This window comes from Mesoplodon densirostris, chromosome 3 (assembly GCF_025265405.1).
Source record: "Mesoplodon densirostris isolate mMesDen1 chromosome 3, mMesDen1 primary haplotype, whole genome shotgun sequence".
NCBI classification, from domain to species: domain Eukaryota; kingdom Metazoa; phylum Chordata; class Mammalia; order Artiodactyla; family Ziphiidae; genus Mesoplodon; species Mesoplodon densirostris.
Window position 1 is genome coordinate 150,009,459 of NC_082663.1, and position 17,532 is coordinate 150,026,990.

At 54.3% G+C, this 17,532-nt stretch overlaps 2 protein-coding genes across 16 annotated transcripts in view; one reads left to right on the forward strand and one right to left on the reverse strand.

Annotated features, from left to right (window-relative positions):
• The first annotated feature begins 1,796 nt into the window (after positions 1–1,796).
• On the forward strand, positions 1,797–8,774 carry SIRT6 (sirtuin 6). 10 transcript variants are annotated; one of them, XM_060094557.1, is made up of 8 exons: positions 1,797–1,955; positions 2,943–2,975; positions 4,384–4,566; positions 4,852–4,904; positions 6,771–6,866; positions 6,945–7,025; positions 7,675–7,798; positions 7,888–8,774. In XM_060094557.1, the coding sequence occupies exons 1-8, from the start codon at positions 1,890–1,892 to the stop codon at positions 8,227–8,229; spliced, it is 978 nt and encodes a 325-aa protein (XP_059950540.1). In that variant the 5' UTR covers positions 1,797–1,889; the 3' UTR covers positions 8,230–8,774. The 10 variants fall into 10 exon arrangements, with proteins under 10 accessions (XP_059950540.1, XP_059950548.1, XP_059950541.1 ...); XM_060094565.1 differs by having other exon boundaries at positions 1,801–1,955; positions 2,943–3,070; positions 4,852–4,911; XM_060094558.1 differs by having other exon boundaries at positions 1,813–1,955; positions 4,852–4,911.
• Positions 8,775–9,423: 649 nt separating this feature from the next.
• CREB3L3 (cAMP responsive element binding protein 3 like 3) overlaps positions 9,424–17,532 on the reverse strand; it is a 39,298-nt gene continuing 31,189 nt past the window's right edge. For 5 of the 6 annotated variants that reach the window (XM_060092371.1, XM_060092372.1, XM_060092368.1 and 2 more), the window contains 6 exons: positions 16,427–16,561; positions 15,761–15,867; positions 13,146–13,214; positions 10,829–10,913; positions 10,527–10,623; positions 9,424–10,319 (listed from right to left, as the gene is read on the reverse strand). In XM_060092371.1, coding sequence (XP_059948354.1) covers positions 10,006–10,319; positions 10,527–10,623; positions 10,829–10,913; positions 13,146–13,214; positions 15,761–15,867; positions 16,427–16,561 — 807 coding nt within the window. In that variant the 3' untranslated portion in view covers positions 9,424–10,005. The remainder of the gene's footprint in view (positions 10,320–10,526; positions 10,624–10,828; positions 10,914–13,145; positions 13,215–15,760; positions 15,868–16,426; positions 16,562–17,532) is intronic. The other variant, XM_060092373.1, reaches the window with a different exon arrangement.

The following is a 17,532-nucleotide window of genomic DNA, read 5'->3' on the forward strand; positions in this document are numbered from 1 at the left end:
ACCATCCTTCATCCACCATCCACTGACCCATCTACTTACCACTCATCCATCCAAAACCCACTCACCCATCCATCCACCCTCCCATCCATCTACTGCCCATCCTTTCATTCACACCTTCAATTTACCCCATTCAATCAAGGTACCCATTCACTCACCACCCACTCCACCCACCCTTTTTCTTTACTCCTGTCTAACAAACTCAATCACACCCAGAGCAGGGTGTAACTGACACCCAAGAGAGAAGTCCGCAGGTTGCCTGGGCAGGAGGGAATCCGCAGGCTTGGGGGAGGGGGAAGTACCATCATCTAGGGAGCCGCTTCCTGGAAGAGGTGATGATATATGAACAGGGCCTGATGGCTGGGCAGGATATTGAGCTGCAGCAGCAGAAAAAGAGGGTACGTACCCTAGACAGTGCAAAGGCTGGGAAGTGGGAGGTGCACGCATGAATAAGTGTGTGTGTGGGTGTCAGCCTGCCTCAGCATAGCTGGGACACACACCAGCCTTTCCTTTCCCCCACATGCCAGGGATCAGGGGCAAGGAGCCTGAGGCCCTAAGGGGAGCCTCCATCCCAGGCCTCCCTTAACTCCTTCCCCTCCTACCTCCTGCAGCTCCAGTGACTCCAGCACCAGGCCACTGTGTCCACTGCCAGCTCTGGTTACCTGCTCCCAGCTGGGCCACCAGCTCGCACCAGCAGCTCCCAGCTCTCAGCTCTGACACCTGATCAGCTCTGAGCGGGCAGCTGCCCCAGGGGGCCGGGGATGAGCAGAGGGAGGAGACAGGCTGGCAGCAGGGCTGTCTGTTGGCCAAGGGGCTCTGGTGGGAAGACACCAATGTTCTTCCCGACCACGGCAGGACGGATTTCAGTTTCTGGAATGAGCCATCCTTTTCCTCTCTTCTCAGCCTTTGTACTTGCGGTCCCTATGCCAGGAGCCCTCTTTCTGTACCTCCTGTCACCCCCAACTGGCTGATTCTCCCCACCTCAATCGTACTCACTGTTCAGATCTTTGCTGCAACATCCCCTCCTCCAGGAAGCCTTCCTGCTTGCCCCCAGGCTGGGTCAGGCGCCTCCTCTGAGCTCCTTCATTGTCCAGTGCCCTCATTACAACCCACTCACACTAAGTCACCATTGCCCGGTCACAGGGTGCTGCCTGTGTTCTCCAGCGTCTCCCTAGTAAACAGTAGGTGCTCAGTACGTTTCTTAAGTGAGTCCTCAAGGCCTCCAGCCCCAGTGATTGTGAGCAGTTCCTCCAGCCTCTTGGTGAAGTCAGGACCTGTCCTGCTGAGTGATAATCGTCCACCTGGATAACGTTCAGATAACTTAGAGTGGCGTCCGTGACCCTCCCTAGTGAGGCCCCAAATTGCCACCCCCTGAGGCCCCCGCACACATGCACAGGTACCCTGCATTTGTAAATTTAGAAACTTATGAAATGTGCAGGGGAAAGAACCTTGGACTCGAAGCATAAGTCCTGAGTCCCTTGTCTCAGGCTCTGTCCTGTGAGGGGTGGGGTGCGGGGAAGGGGAGCATCAGTTTACTCATTTGTAAAAAGGGGAAAGAGAGAACCGATAGCTTTCGCCCCTCATTTTAGAGGTGACTAGAGAACTCTCACGTGGGCAGTCCCCTAGTTTCCAGCCAGGGTCACTGGACAGCCCTTTTCCCGCCACTCTCCACATCCTCAGCACAGTAGGAAGCTGGCTGCTCTTTGCCAGCAGTTAATATGGCGACTGAGGCGTTAGCGCCAGGCGCATGCGCCTTGGGGAGAAGAGGCCGGGTACGGAGGATGAGAAGGCGGTTCCTCCTTCTTCCTCGTCCCACCCCGTTTCCGGCGGAAGCGGCCGCAACAAGAGAAACTTTATTGTTCCCGTTGGGGCCTGGAGGATGTCGGTGGAGGATGTCGGTGAATTATGCGGCGGGGCTGTCGCCATACGCGGACAAGGGCAAGTGCGGCCTCCCCGAGGTGAGCGCGGCCGGGTGTCCCGACAGCCGTCGTCAGGGCCGTGGGCTGGGCGGGGCCGGCTGGCAGCGGGAATTCTGGGAGTATCAGGAGACACTGAAGCTAGACAATGGGAGGGACTTCCCAGTGAGGAGGGGGCGGGAAGTGACGCCCCAGCGCGCCTGGGGACGCGACCACGCCCAGCTCCGGGTCGGTCAGGCTGGGACTGAGGCTAGGACCCACGTCGGGAAGTCCTGAAGTTCTGATGGGGCACCAGGGGCTGTAGTTCCAGGCGGAAGGCACTACCAGGGCAAAGGCGCGGAGGTGGGAATAAACAAACCTGGAGAACAGATTAGGCCAGAGAGGTTACCAGAACCAGGCCAGGATGGGCCTCAAGTGCCAAGCTGAGGAGCTGACACCATCCTGAGGGTGATGAGGAAGGGTTTTGAGCTGGGGAGGAACCTGGAGGATGTAAGTCAGAAAGACCCCTCCAGCCACGCTGAGAGGAAGTCCCCACCATACACTGAGACCTTGGCGGGGTCACTTCCTTTTGGGTCTCCTCTCCTCTTCTGTAAGCGGGGGAGAAGATTGCCCCCACCCCACAAAGGCTAGTGCCTCCCTTCCGAGTCAGGCATTAGTGAGCTCCCAGGTGGTGTGAAGCCCCACTCCTCTCCTGCCTGGTTTCCACTTTATTCCACAAACATTTATTAAGCACCTACCATGCACCAGACACTTTCTCCGCCCTGGGGCCATATCGGAAGGTGAGAGGCCTCGAAATATGGCGTGATTAGTTTGTATGGGCTGGGTAATTCCATAGGCTAGTGAGTGGGAAAATTGTTCCAACTATTTCGGTGAAGGGGTGGGGATTTCCAGGAATTGGGCCACCGCCCACTTTTTGGCCATTTATGGTTAGCCTTTGAACTGTCCTGGCACCTGTGGGTGTTAATACAAAGTTTGTGCCCTGCTCCCTCCCCTCCTGTTTCACTCCCTTCACTCTCTCCCACCCAACAGGTCTTTGACCCCCCTGAGGAGTTGGAGCGGAAGGTATGGGAGCTGGCACAGTTGGTCTGGCAGTCCTCCAACGTGGTGTTCCACACGGGCGCGGGCATCAGCACAGCCTCAGGCATCCCCGACTTCAGGTCCGCGCGTATGGAGGGAAGTCAAGGCAGGGCTTCCCTGTGAGCTCACAGATGTGTGGCCATCGGAACCCCTCCTTCCGCCTTCCTTCCCGCTGAGTCTGGGGTGATATGTCAGTCCCCTGGGGTGTTGGGGATGGGAAAGACCCTTCCTTTGGAGCATGTCCCTTTATATCACACCCAGCATTCCATTCCACCGGCCAGAACTTGGTCACCTGACTACACCTAGTTGCTGGGAAATGTAGTCTTTCGTCTAGGCTCACTGCAAGGCTAAGTAGTGGGGTTCTATTATTACCAGAGAAAAAGAGGAGAATTGGTATCAAGGACAATTAGCTCCATACTCACTTGCAAATATTTTTCTGTCAGACCTCTGGTGGGACAAGTGGCTTAACCACCTGGACCTCAGTTTCCTCACCTGTAAGTGAGGGTGTGAGGCCAGATGATGTCTAACTTTAGGCAGCCTGTGTTAGACAAGAGTCTCATTGCTGAAAAGCAGGGGTCTCTAACTGGTGGCCTCCGAGTGGCCCCTGTAGGTGCTGAGTTTGCAACCCTACCCTGTAGGGCAGGCCTACCACAATTGTACTCTCTTTCTAAGGCCTCTCAGGCCCCGGAGCAAACTCTTTACAGCAGAAGAGCAGATTCCTCGTTCTTGGAGGAATGTTAGAATTTTAAGGTGTGAATCTCACCCCACTTCGAAAACCTGCCATGGCTCCCCATTGCCATACAGGAGAGTTCTAAGCACTTCAGGCTGGAAATCAAAGCTCTTCCCAACCTAGCCCTGGATCAGCTCTCCAACCTCAGCCCCTGCAGCCCCCGCAGCCCCCAGACCACTCACAGGCTGTTGCCAGCCCCCTGGCCTTTGCTTACCTCTTCTGTCTGAGCTGTCTGGCCCTTTCCTGTCTGTTCAAGAGACAGCTCAGCCTCCTCCAGGAAGCCTTACCACAGTTCCACAAAGAGCCCTCACCGCTTCTACTGGGCCAGCCCAGCCCCGGGTTCCTCCCTCTGCCCCAGCCCCACAGAGCTGGAGGGTCTGTGTCCACCTATGGCTCTCCCCACAAGATGGAGGACTCCTTGAGGGCAGGGCCTGGGTCCCCTAGGGCCCCAGCATCACCCAGCGCAGGGCCAGGCTCAGTGCAGCAGCAGTAAGTGTTGGTGCGATTGAATAGTTAATTTCTGCCCTTGTGTACCACGTTCTCCCTCCTTTGACTGTGTCACTCCATCTCTGTCTGATTCTCTTTCTCTGTTTCTCTGTCTCCTTTTCTGTCCCCGTCTTCCTGATCCCTAAGCTTCTCTGTCTCTCCCGCCTGCCACCTCAGGGGCCCCCATGGCGTCTGGACGATGGAGGAGCAGGGCCTGGCCCCCAAGTTCGACACCACCTTCGAGAACGCGCGGCCCACGAAGACTCACATGGCACTGGTGCAGCTGGAGCGCGTGGGCCTCCTGCGCTTCCTGGTCAGCCAGAACGTGGACGGGCTGCACGTGCGCTCCGGCTTCCCCAGGTGCACCCCACGTCCAGCCCCGCTCAGCCTTGGGCAGGCTGTTCCTCTCTCCGAGCCTCAGTTTCCTCATCTGGAAAACGGGTGTTGATGGCAGCCCCTCCCTCTCAAGGCCACTGTGGCGATTCAGCCAGGAAAGGTGCTTGGTGCTCAGCTGCCAGTGTCAGTGTCTGCTAGGCGGGCACATCTGGAGAATCGAGGTCCCCTCTTCCTGGTCCTGGGGGGCATGATTCCAGCCCTGAGCCCTCTGGATCCCCTCCACTAAGCCTCTTCCTTCTCCCCCCACAGGGACAAGCTGGCAGAGCTTCACGGAAACATGTTTGTAGAAGAATGTGTCAAGTGTAAGACGTGAGTGCCACGGAGGGTAGGGGCGGGGACCCAAGGTGTGGATGACCCAGGTCAGGCTCTGCAGAAGGGCCTTGTGAGTTGAACCTGATGTTTCCAGAGGCGAGGGTGTGACCCTCCCAGGGTGGGACTTGGGGGCGTATCTTCCTCCAGGGAGGTGTATTCATTTCCTGCAGCTGCTGTAACAAACTGCCAAAACCTGAGTAACTTAAAACAACAGAAACTGATAGTCTTATGGGTCTGAAAGCTCGAAGTCCATAATCAAGGTGTTGGCAGGGCCATCCTTCCTCAGAACCCTGTCAGGGAGGATCCTTCCTGCCTCTTCCAGATCCTTGGCTGTAGACTCATCACTCCGACCTCTAAATCTTTTATCACCTTTCCGTGTCCCTGTGTGTCTGTGTCCCCTCCTTTTTTTTTTTTTTTTTTTCCTTAATATTCACTTATGGCTTTAGTTGTGGCACGCAGGATCTTCATTGTGGCATGCGGGATCTTTTTTAGTTGCCACATTCAAGCTCTTAGTTGCAGCATGCGGGATCTAGTTCCCCGACCAGGGATCGAACCCGGGCCCCCTGCATTGGGAGCGCAGAGTCTTACCCACTGGACCACCAAGGAAGTCCCTGTGTCCCCTCTTTTTATAAGGACACCAGTCACATGGGTTAGGGGCCACCCTACACAAATGTGACCTCATCTGAACCCACCCAGTACATCTGCAACAACCCTACTTCCAAATAAGGTCTTATTCCAAAATACTTGGGAGGCGCCACTCAGCCCATAACAGGGTGTGACGGGGCATTCTTCCGGCTCTGGAAGGGCTGAGCCTTCCTGGAACAGGAGGGCTCTGGGCATGTCTCCCTCTGCTGGGCAAGCAGCCTTAGGGGTGTGAATAACTCAGGCGTGGCGGGTGTGTGTGGCTCCCCTGCGGGTGGAATCTCTTAAGACCAGAGCACAGGTGGGGCCCCAACTTTAAAAACAAATTTTTTTTCTCTCTAAATTTATTTTGAAAAACTTCAATCTGGTGGAAAACTCACAAGAACCATACAATGAACTCATACTTGACCTAGACCGGGGATCCCCAACTTTTTCCTGTACAGGGCCACATGGTAAATATCTTCAGCTTTGTGGGCCAGACTGTGTCGTGACTATCAGGTCTGTAGCGTGAAAGCTGCTATAGACAGCACTTAAAGGAATGGGCATGGCCGTGTGCCAATACAACTTTATTTACAAAAATGGGAAGCAGAGGGCCGGATTTGATCCTCAGGGCTATCTATGGTTTGCTGACCCTGACCTAGATTCATCAATGTTACCATTTCGCCACAATTTGTTTCTCCTTTTCTGTGTTCGGATATGCTCTGCTGTTCAAGGGGCAGATTTCCTTATCCTTTGCCCCTTAAACCCTTTAGACATTTATCTCCCACAAGCCACGGTATTCTCTTCCACAGCCGCGGTGCAGTTTCTGAAGTCAGGAAATGTAAAAACCACAAACGCGACTATTCTCCCCAATCTGTGCTCCCAGTGCGCCCTCCTATTGCTTTTTCCCTGGTGCCGGGTCCAACCCAGGGCGGCACTCTGCATGCCACTGTCCCATCTCTTTAGTCTCCTTTACCTGGAGCAGTTCCCGACCTCTCTCTGTTTTCTGAACTGTGGACCTTTTGAAGCAGCCAGGCCAGCTGTTTGGTGGGAGGCCCCCTCTGCGCCACCGTGCTGGGTTTGCCAGATGTCCCCTCATGCTTAGATTCTGGTCATGTGGCCCCCGCTTTCCTGGGAGAACAGCTGCCTGCAAAAAGCAAGAGCCACCCAGGTGGGGCCGCAGGGTAGGCACCTGGGAGCAGGCAGGGAGCTGACCCCTTCCTCTCCCGACACAGGCAGTATGTCCGGGACACCGTCGTGGGCAGCATGGGCCTGAAGGCCACCGGCCGGCTCTGCACCGTGGCCAAGTCAAGGGGGCTGCGGGCCTGCCGGTAAGCAGCCCCTCCCCACGCCCTGGACCCCAGGGGAGGCGGCCGGTGTCCCTGCTGACTCCCCCGCTCTCCATACAGGGGGGAGCTGAGAGACACTATCCTGGACTGGGAAGACTCCCTGCCTGACCGGGACCTCACTCTGGCCGATGAGGCCAGCAGGTCTGACCCCCGCCGAGCCCAGGGTGGGGTGGGTAGGGGAGGGGCAGAAACACAGCCAGCTGCAACCTTGGAGACATCAGGAAAGAGGTGGCCCACACCCTCTCTGGGCTTCGCTTCCCCCGTAACAATGGCAGCTCCTGTGTACTGAGCCCTCATACCCCCGGCCCCGGCCAGAGGCCTCACACACCAACCTCACCACAGCCCAGGGTGGGTGCTACTCGGGGCCCATTTTACAGATGAGGAAACCGAGGCTGGAGCAAGCTGACACCTCTGTCCACACTGCCCAGCCAGGAAGTGACTGAGCCAGGTCTGGAACCCAGGGGTCCAAGTGGGGAAGGTCCCACCCACATCAGCAGCTCCACTTCTGCCGACGTGGTGGGGTGGCTCCGGCAGAAGGGAAGCGGCGGGCAGGATTCAGGGCAGCTTGGAAGCTGGGGCAAGCCGGCCCCCAGGAAGAGATGGGCGCTGTGTGAGCCGGCCTCCCAGGGCTGGCCCCGGCGTGTCAGCAGAGCAGTGAAGCCATGGCATTTGAGCAAGGGTGGGGTGGTATGTGTGTTGGAGACGGCCTACCCCCAGCCTCGTGGGGCAGGAGGAGGGCTGCAGAGACCCTTGCCGAGGGGCTCAGGCTAATCCCGCCTCCTGGCCCCAGGAACGCGGACTTGTCCATCACGCTGGGCACCTCCCTGCAAATCCGGCCCAGCGGGAACCTGCCCCTCGCCACCAAACGCCGCGGAGGCCGGCTGGTCATCATCAACCTTCAGCCCACCAAGCACGTACGTGCTGGAACCCACCCCTGACCCCTGACACCCCAGGCCCCCGCAAGCCGCCTCCCTCCGCCTGACCGGTCCTCGCCCCCCCGCAGGACCGCCACGCAGACCTGCGTATCCACGGCTATGTAGATGAAGTCATGACCCGGCTCATGAAGCATCTGGGCCTGGAGATCCCGGCCTGGGACGGCCCCCGCGTGCTGGAGAGGGCACTGCCACCCCTGCCCCGCCCACCCACCCCCAAGCTGGAGCCCAAGGAGGAGGCCCCCGCCCAGCTCCACAGCCCAGCGCCCGCCAGCCCCAAGCAGGAGCCCGCAGCTGAGCCCGGCGCCCAGCACGACGGCTCTGGGCCCACCAGCCCCAAAAGGGAGCGGCTGGACAGTCCTGTTCCCCACAGGCCCCCCAAAAGAGTGAAGACCGAGGTGGTTCCCAGCTGACCAGGGGGCCTGGGGAGGGTGGGGCTGTTTGTAGAAACCATGGATTCTTTTTTTTTTTTTCTTACTGGTCTCACTTTGTTACTCGTCTCTGTCCTTGGGGGGAGACCTCAGGGCGCTGAGAGCTGGGCTCCAGGCCCCGAGGCAGACTTGCCCTCCATTGCACCTCCCTTTAGCTTGGGGCCTCTGGAGGGGTCCTGGGAAGGAGCAGCCCCCCTGGACCCTGACCTTGGAGCTGACACCCACCCCCACCCCCTGTACCTGCTCCACCCCCCAGGCTCCAGCCTCTGACTCAGGATGTTCCTGGGAGGTGTGGCCAGGCCCTCTGTGGTTTCCTCTGACCCCTGGGCCCTCACACTCCCCAGCCCCTGCCTGCCCCCAGATAACCGTCACAGTCCCTCCAGGAGGGAAGGGAGGCAGGGCCATCATTTAGGAGCCAAACTTTGTGGCAGGACAGACAATAGAGGCTCACACTGCCTTTGGGGCTGGAGGAGGAAGGGTGGGTCCACCTGGCTTCCTCCAGGCTTCCAGAAAAGCCTTCAATGCAATAAAAGAATTTCTTGCATCTGAGTCTGTTTGCCATCCACAACCTTGCCCTGGGTCCTAGTCCCTGGGGGCAGGGCTGTGTGGTCCCCTCACCCCCTGGGATGTGTGCCTGGGAGTGCAATCCAGGCCTGGGGGCGAAGGAGGGCCTTACCAGCCGCTGATATTTGCTGAGTCCTCAGTTTGTAATTCTGACTTGTGGGATTCTTTATTATGTGCTCTCTGCTGCTAGGCTGTGAGCCCCTTGAGGAGAGAGGCCGCGTTTTTTGATCTCAATTGCAACCCCCGGGCACCTGTGCAAAGCGGGCAGGGCCAGGGTGACACGTTAAAGGAAGAGCGCAGGTGCAGCTGGGGTCAGTCCTCCCCAGCTGTGACCTTGGGCAGGTCCCTTCATTCCCGACGCCTCAGTGTCCTCATCCATAAAACGAGCAGGGTGGGCAGCCCGGCCCCCCAGGAAGGCAACTGCCGCAGACCTTCCGCGAATACCCTGGAAGGGTCGCGGGTGTGGGGGGGTGCGGGCCAGAGCTACCTCGCCCTCCTGCTGCGCCCTGCTCTCCGCCCGTCGCCGCTCTCCAAGGTGCTGAAGACGCCGCGGCACCTCTCTGGTCACCGCTCCAGCCTGGGGGTCAAGGGACCCCCTGCCTCACTCCTCTATCCTAGGCTGGCCCAGTCCCTCCTTCTGTGGGTTGGGGAGCCCCAGACTCTAATTCAGCCCCCACCCAACTCCACCTCCATGCCAGCCGTGTTCTCTCAAAATACTTTATTAAGGACCGTAGCAGTCTTAGAAAAAGGGAATGGCTGTGAGCCATGGCGGCCCCAAAGTTCAGAGCTCAGCCCGTGCTCCAGGGCCAGGGTCCCAGCAGACTTGGCCGCTTCCTCCTCCCTGTGTTCCAGGGGGCAGGAAGGAGTCCCTGAGTGGGGAGTTACCGAGGCCTGGTGTATGCCTATCTCTCTGGGTCTGTGGATCAGTCTGTGTGTGTGTCTTCCTGTTTCCTTCTGCCCCTGGGTCTGTATGTGTATTTCTCAGGCTTTGTGGCCCTACGGTCTGTGTCTGAGCATCAGTTTCTGCATGGGCCTGGGTCCCTGGGTCTGTAGCTGTGAGTCTGTACGTCTCCATCCTGACACCATCGCCGGGGTCTCTCCCTCACCTCGGATCCCTGTGCTTGTCTCTGTCCACTGCAGCACCCACTGAAGCACCCCTGACTAGAGGGGCCTGGGGGCACGTACCCGTGGTGCTCACAGCTCCCCACCTGCTACCTCCAGCCCCACGAGCCCTGGGCCGAGTGCTTGTTCAGGCCGGGCACAGTCTAGGAGGGTGGCCTGGTCCAGCTCCTTCATCGAGTTGCCCTGGACCAGGGTCCCGTTGTCCAGATCCTCCGTCGAGTTGTCCGGAGCCGGCGGGTCCCGGGATCCCCATTCCCCCTGAGGGCTGCTTGGAGACCCTTCCTGAAGTGTGACAGCCTTGGGCCCATGTCCTGGGGTTTCGGAGCCTGGCACGGTGTTGGGAGCCACACGGGATGCGGCATCGTTGTGCAAAGTTCTGGAGAAAACTGAGCAAGGGTTGGGGGGTCGTGAGGGATGGCCTGGGGGGCTGGATCCCTTCTTTCTTTTAGCCCCCAGCCTCAGGAAGCAGTTGCAAGGGGGCCTCCTCCCCCTCCCCCAGTGGCCCAGTATGGGGGCTGGGGATCCAAGGGGAGTGCGCCCACGGGGCAGCCCAGAGGGTTTTTGAGGGAGGAGCAATCCCCTGGTCCACCTACCTCGTACAGGCACGAAGTCTCCGGGGCTCTCGGCTTTGTTGGAGGCGAAAGGGCTGATGGAGGGGAGGATGATGAGGGCGAAAGAGAAGAGCAGGACCTGGTGGAGATGGGGGCAGGGTCACCCCATCCCTCCCCCTCCCCTGAGCACACTCGTGTCATAGGCAGGGAAACTGAGGCCCAGAAGACTGGAGTGTGCATGAGCTGGGGCTCAGGGCCGTCCGTCCTCCTACTCACACTCACCTCCCCCACAGGACCCTCTGCCAAGGCTGACAAGCCCCTTGGAGCTGGGGGTCAGGACTCACCACTATGCAGGTGCCCGTCTGAGCCGACTTGCTGGTGGACTGGACCACGATGGCCTGGAGTTTCTTCAGCTGCTCCAGGAGGGACCTTAGAGGAAACGGGAAGACTTGGTTGATCCCTACATAGCCTTGACCTGCCTCCCTGTGATTCCTGGGGTCCCCCAGCCTGGCTGAGGTCTGAATCCCGTCCATCCTTCAAGGCCCCACTGCTCTTAAAAGTCCCAGAAGCTCCCTCAATAAATCTCCACTGAACATCTCACCCACTTCTCTGCCACCCCACCTTCTCCATCCAGGTTGCCATTATTGCTCGCCTGGACACCGGCCCCAGCCTCTGGTCCCCCCAAGCTTCTCCTGCCGCCTCTAGAGTTCATGCTCCACACTTTTTCAAATGTGAGTCAACTTCTTCCAACCCTCCCAGAGCTCCCATCTGCCTCGGAGGTAAAAGCCCAAGTCCTCCCCGAGGCCCACAAGGCCTGGCACAGCCAGTCCCGTCCCCTCCCTGCCCTCCCCTCCTTCCTCTCTCCCTCTCCCTCACTCTGCTCCAGACACACAGTCCCTCACTGTTCCTCCTACACACAAGCATTTCTGCTCCAGGGCCTTTGCACAGGCTGTTCTCTCTGTACCAAGGACACTGTTCCCCCACCCCACCCCCCCACAGGTCTTTTTGTAGCTGCTGCTTTCTTAGCTGTTGGGTCTCATCTCAAATGTCACTTTGTCTGATCTCCCTGCCTAAAATGGCACCCCCTCACTCCCTAGCCCCTTCTCCCTAGTTTAGTTTTCTTCCCAGTGGCTATCACTATTTGAATGATCTTTCATATATTTTTGTTTGTCTTGAGTCTGTTTCTCAGGAGACTGTGAGTCTTTAAGTGGAGGGGCTGGGTCTGTTTTGTTCACTGTTTGGGTCCCAGTGTCCAGAACTATGCCTGGCACAGAGTAGATGCTAAATAAAAATTGAGTAAGTAGGGCCATACACTTTGATCTAGAAGTATGCCAGTGTAGCAAATACTCAGTGGAAGCTATTTGGAAACAATGGCTCAAGAATTTTCCTCAGGTTAAAAACAGGTTAGTAGAAAATATACCACCTGGTTGGAAAGTTTAAACATAGCTACATTATAGCACAGAAAGAAAAGAACTAAAATTCCCTTCTAAATACCACCATAAGAATCAATCAATTCCCTGGTGGCTCAGTGGTTAAGAATCCACCTGCCAATGCAGGGGACACGAGTTCGAGCCCCGATCCGGGAAGATCCCACATGCCATGGAGCAACTAAGCCTGTGCACCACAACTACTGAGCCTGCGCTCTAGAGCCCACAAACCACAACTACTGAGCCCACGTGCCATAACTACTGAAGCCCGTGCGCCTAGAGCCCATGCTCCACAACAAGAGAAACCACTGCAATGAGAAGCCTGCACACCGCAACGAAGAGTAGCCTCCACTCACCGCAACTAGAGAAAGCTCACGTGCAGCAACGAAGACCCAGCTCAGCCAAAAATAAATACATAAACAAACAAATAAATAAATAAATTTATTAGAAAAAAGAATCAATCCCTCACTATTTTCAAACAGACGATTCTATGAAAGAATAAGGCACCAAGCACTGTCCACACAACATGAAGAATATGCTGATAGGTTGTTAAAAAATAGATCAAGCCGTTTAAACTTCAAACAGGACATCACAGAAGACGGAAATTTAGCCTGTATTAACTCAGTTATGGAGGCAACACTGACCTTGTGACAAGATGAATGTATATACGCAGGGGGATAAAAGATTTAAGGTTTAAAAAACACCCAACAACTTGACAGAGGCATACACTTCTTCCCCAAAGCTGAATGAATGCAACAAAGTCCTCTCTGCCACCAGAGCAGACATCCAACAGTTCAAAATGTGAATCGGGAGGTTGACCACGATGAGGGGAGGAAATACCACCTCCTCCCATCACAACTAAAGTGTTAACACAAGCTATTTCACAAACACCTGTAATGGCATCATCCATGACACCCCCCAAAAATTGACTAAGTAAATGCAACCACAGATGGAATCACCTGCAGTTATCTGGCACACCATACTCCTAGCCTTTAGCCGTTCATATGCCATTTCCTCTACCGGCAGCATCTTCCCTTTAGTGAACTCTTATACATCCTTCAAGGGCCCAAGTCCAAAACCCCTTCTCTCTGCAGCCTTCCCCCTTTCTAGGTGGAGCCCTTACCACCTGCTCTGCCCTGCTGTCACACAGCCTGTCACCCCATGTCTGCCTCTCCTGCAAGGGACTCTGGGGTCAGCTCCCCCCGTTCTCTGCCCCACTTTGACCAATACTCACAGGTTCTGCTTCTCAAGATGTAAGACCTTCCTCTGAAGTTCCTGGTTCTGGGCAGTGCAGGCTGACATCCTGCAGGGGCAACATCACAGTGACATTCAGAATATGCCTGTCACCAACAGGTCAAACTAACATCTCTTTGTGAGGCCCCACTGTACAGGCAGGGAACCGAAGCCCAGAGAGGGGAAGTCATTCATCCAAAGTCACCCTGGCAAGTCTGTAACAAGGCCAGAATTTAAACCCAGTTCTGCCTGGCTTCTAGGTACCATCTTTGCATTGGCGTGGGGGCTTTCTTCCGGTCTGAGCCCCCAGGATTGGAAATGGACCACCAAACTCAGGCAGTGATGCTTTGAGAAGATGCAGCAGCATGGCAACTGAGTCCAAGGAGACCCAAGTTACAATCTTCACCCTCCCTGTGACCTTGAGGCGCTCTGCTGTCTGGCCTCAGTCCCCTCATCTATAAAGTGGAGATACAGTTACCTAGTTCATAGAGCAGTTGGGGACTGACATGAAGTAAAGTTGATTAGGGACTTAGCAGAGTACATTTGAGGAACAAGACAATGTGATCATTCCATCTAGGGTTTTGGGGTCCGGTCTGGGAACCCCACCTTTCCCATCTGCATCCATCTGTTAATGCTGTCTTGGCCCAGACCACTCAGATGTAGAATTAAAACACTCAAATAATGGGACTTCCCTGGTGGTCCAGTGGTTAAGACTTCACCTTCCACTGCAGGGGATGTGGGTTCAATCCCTGGTTGGGAGCTAGGATCCCACATGCCTTGCAGCAAAAACAAAAAACAAAAAACAAAAAAACCAAAACCAAAACATAAAACAGAAGCAATATTGTAGTAAATTCAATAAAAACTTTAAAAATGGTCCACATCAAAAAATCTTTAAAAAAACCCAAAACACTCAAATCATGACATGAGGATATGCTAGTCCTCATATCACAACCAGGGAAGAGAATAAATTCTCCCATTAAAAGGCCCTCCTTCTAAATAACTCATGGGATAAAGAAGAATCCACTGTGTAAATTAAGAAAGACCTAGGGACCAAATGGTAATGACAATGGTACAAATCAAAATGTGTGAGATGCAGCTAAAGCAGTGCTGAGAGGAAAATGTATAACCTTTTTTTTTGGCCCCTCAGCATGCAGGATCTTAGTTCTCTGACCAGGGATCAAACCTGTGCCCTGCTGCAGTGGAAGCAAGGAGTCTTAACCACTGGACTGCCAGGGAAGTCCCCCAAAATGTATAACCTTATTACAGCTCAACCAGCTCAACATACACATTTAACAATTAGCAAAAGAACAACAGAATAGATCTTCCCCACCAAAAGCAAAACAAAACACAACTAAAGACACAATAAAGCTAAGAGTAGAAATAAAGAACTAGAATACAAAAAGACAACTGGGTGGGAGGAAAAGCCAGAAATTCATTCTTTGAAAAGAATAATAAAACAGACAAACTTCTGGCAAGACTGACCAAGATAAAAAACGAGAAGGCACAAATACACAACATGAGTAATTTAAAAGGGCATAACTATAAATTATTCAGAACTTAAAAAATAATAGGAGAGAACTATGAACAATTTTATGTCAGTAAATCTGAAATGGACAACTTTCCAGAAGAATATGACATCTCAGAATTGACTAGAAAATAAATAGAAAACCCAAATCTGTAACATTTAATTAAATCACTTTTGGTTTAAAAAGTGAGCAAGCTAAGTTTTTATGTTTCTATTAAAGAATAAAGAGGAGCCTGTCCCTCAGTAGCCTAAATGAGTTGAGAGAGGCGATTGGATGAGATTGGGGTGCACAGTTCTTTTTCTTTTTTTTTTTTTAATATTTATTTATTTGGCTGCACCAGGTCTTAGTTGCGGCACGTGGATCTTAGTTGTGGCATGTGGGATCTAGTTCCCTGACCAGGGATCGAACCTGGGCCCCCTGCATTGGGAACATGGAGTCTTAACCACTGGACTACCAGGGAAGTCCTGGGTTGCACAGTTCTTTTTTTTTTTTTTAATTTATTTATTTATTTATTTATTTTTGGTTGCATTGTGTCTTTGTTGCTGCGCATGGGTTTTCTTGAGTTGTGTCAAGTGGGGGCTACTCTTCATTGTGGTGCACAGGTTTCTCATCATAGTGGCTTCTTTTCTTGAGGAGCACGGGCTCTAGGCGCATGGGCTTCAGTAGTTGTGGCCCACGGGCTCCATAGTTGTGGCTCACGAGCTCTAGAGCACAGGCTCAGTAGTTGTGGTGCACGGGCTTAGTTGCTCCGTGGCATATGGGATCTTCCCGGACCAGGGCTTGAACCTGTGTCTCCTGCATTGGCAGGTGGATTCTTGATTCTTAACCACTGCGCCAACAGGGAAGTCCCCGGTGCACAGTTCTTAAGTTGAGGAAATTCTGCCTTTCTTCTCCCCCACCGAAGGAAGCCATGACAGCTCTGAGCATCAGTGATGCTCAGCAAGGGAAGTAAGTGTCCCACCTTCAGGCAAAGAGCCACGACAACTCTAATTTTGTCAGATCCTGAAAACCGTGACCTTAGCTCCATTGTATCCCTCTCTCAGGCCTCAGTTTCCCACTTAAGTGTGGTGTCCCAGGACCCCAGCCTTACCGAGTTTCCAGGCCATCAATATATTCCTTCTTCTTTTTCCGGCTTTCTTGGGCTGACTGTTTGTTCCGAATTTTCCGGCGGATTTTTTTCAGCACTCGCTCCTCATACTGCAGAGTGACATGGGGAGCAGACTGAGGCAGTCTGCAGGGTCTGCTCTCTTGTCCAGACCCCACAACTTCACCCCATTATCCTCCCAAGGGAGCCATCCCAGACTCAGGGACTTGAGGGCAGACCCATGATGGCTTGAAGACCAGATTTTCTGCCCCGAAATTCTTGCAGAATCTCTAGGGGGGTCCTGGGTCCTGAAGGTCTTCCCAGCTCCCAAACCCAGTCCCGTATTAGCAACTGGATTTTGTGCACTGGTGCAATCCCGCCATCTTCTGGCCATCTGTGGGAACAGCGCCTTTCCCGGGGCCAGTTATCAAGACTAAGCGAGGTCTTCCAATTGCAAAAGCAAACTCAGATACTGATATTGAGTGAATAGGCTGGGTGGAGACTGCGGCCAGCTAGAAAGCCCCCACTGCGGTGGCTTTGAGGATGATTCTTCTGGCTCTGCTGACAGACACGTCCTAACATTCTAGTGTGGGAGACCCAAAGGTGAGACTCATGGGCAAGTAGCTGCAGGAAAGGGGGTGAGCTCCAGAGCCAGGGGTCCCACTGACTCACCTTGGTGAGGGGCAGCTGGGTGGGCAGAGTGATGCCTTCTTTGGCCAACAGCTTCTTCTCATCCTCTGTCAGCACCAGCTCCTGGCCGTGCCCGGTCCCAAGGCGCAACAGGTTGGGGGCTGCCAGGTGATGTTGCTGTGGGGAAACCAGAAGAATTGCTTTGAGGGCAGAGAGAGTGACTGCCTCTGGGAAATGAAAGAGGCGTCAGGTCTGAGAAACAATCGATCCATCTGCTGTAGAGTCCCCACTGGCACTAGGGCTCCAAAGAACCAGCACACGGCCCTCTGACCCAGCAATTCCACTTCCAGGAACTGCTCTTCAGATACAAGTTTTTCATTTGTTTCACAAGTAGTCATTAGACAGCTATGTATTTAGCACCTACTACATGCCAGGCACTTCTCTGGGCTCTGAACATTCCTTGCAGTGCAGTCTGCAACAGCAAAGGGAAAATCCAACACACAAGGCACAGGTTAAGTGAGCCTCCAGGAAATGGGGGTGAGGGGTGTTTCTCCCTGTTTACTTGTTTGTACCTTTGGAACTTGGACTACGTGAATGCATTTGTGTATTCAAAATTTTTTTAATTAAATTTAAATTATGAAATAGAAACATTGAAAATGAAAGAATCGTGTCATCAGAGAACCAAGTCTTAGGAATGTCACACCATGGAATGGGAGGCTCAGGAATAAAGGTGGAGATTGGGGCAGCCTGGCATTCGTTGGATCAAACTCTCCACTCCCTAGAATTCCAGGCCATGGATCAGCCCAACCATTTTCTCTCCAGGATCCAAGCCTTAGCATGTTCATCTGCCAAATGGGGATAAGGTCTTCCACTTCCCAACGTTGTTCACACACAGAACAACAGTATTAAACTTGACACATTTACAAAAGCCAGTTAGTATTTCCAGAGCAGTCATTCACCTTTCCTATCTTTCAAGACCTGCTGAAGTTCTGCCTCCTCCAGGAAGCCTTCCTGGACCTGCAATGCCCCTCCAGCCTCTCTCCCTTATGGGTACACTTCCATGAGCAGTCAGTTGTCCCCTTTTGACCATGAGGTCCCCAGAGGCTGAGCACACAGCTGGTGCTCACTGAGCATCTCTCAAGTCAAGA

Excerpts from the sequence above, each read along its gene's own strand:
- SIRT6 (XM_060094565.1), top strand. The coding sequence starts at position 1,890 with ATGTCGGTGAATTATGCGGCGGGGCTGTCGCCATACGCGGACAAGGGC. Across the intron at positions 4,567-4,851 it reads GTGCGCTCCGGCTTCCCCAG|GGACAAGCTGGCAGAGCTTC; the intron begins GTGCACCCCACG and ends CTCCCCCCACAG. Across the intron at positions 6,867-6,944 it reads AGGGGGCTGCGGGCCTGCCG|GGGGGAGCTGAGAGACACTA; the intron begins GTAAGCAGCCCC and ends CTCTCCATACAG.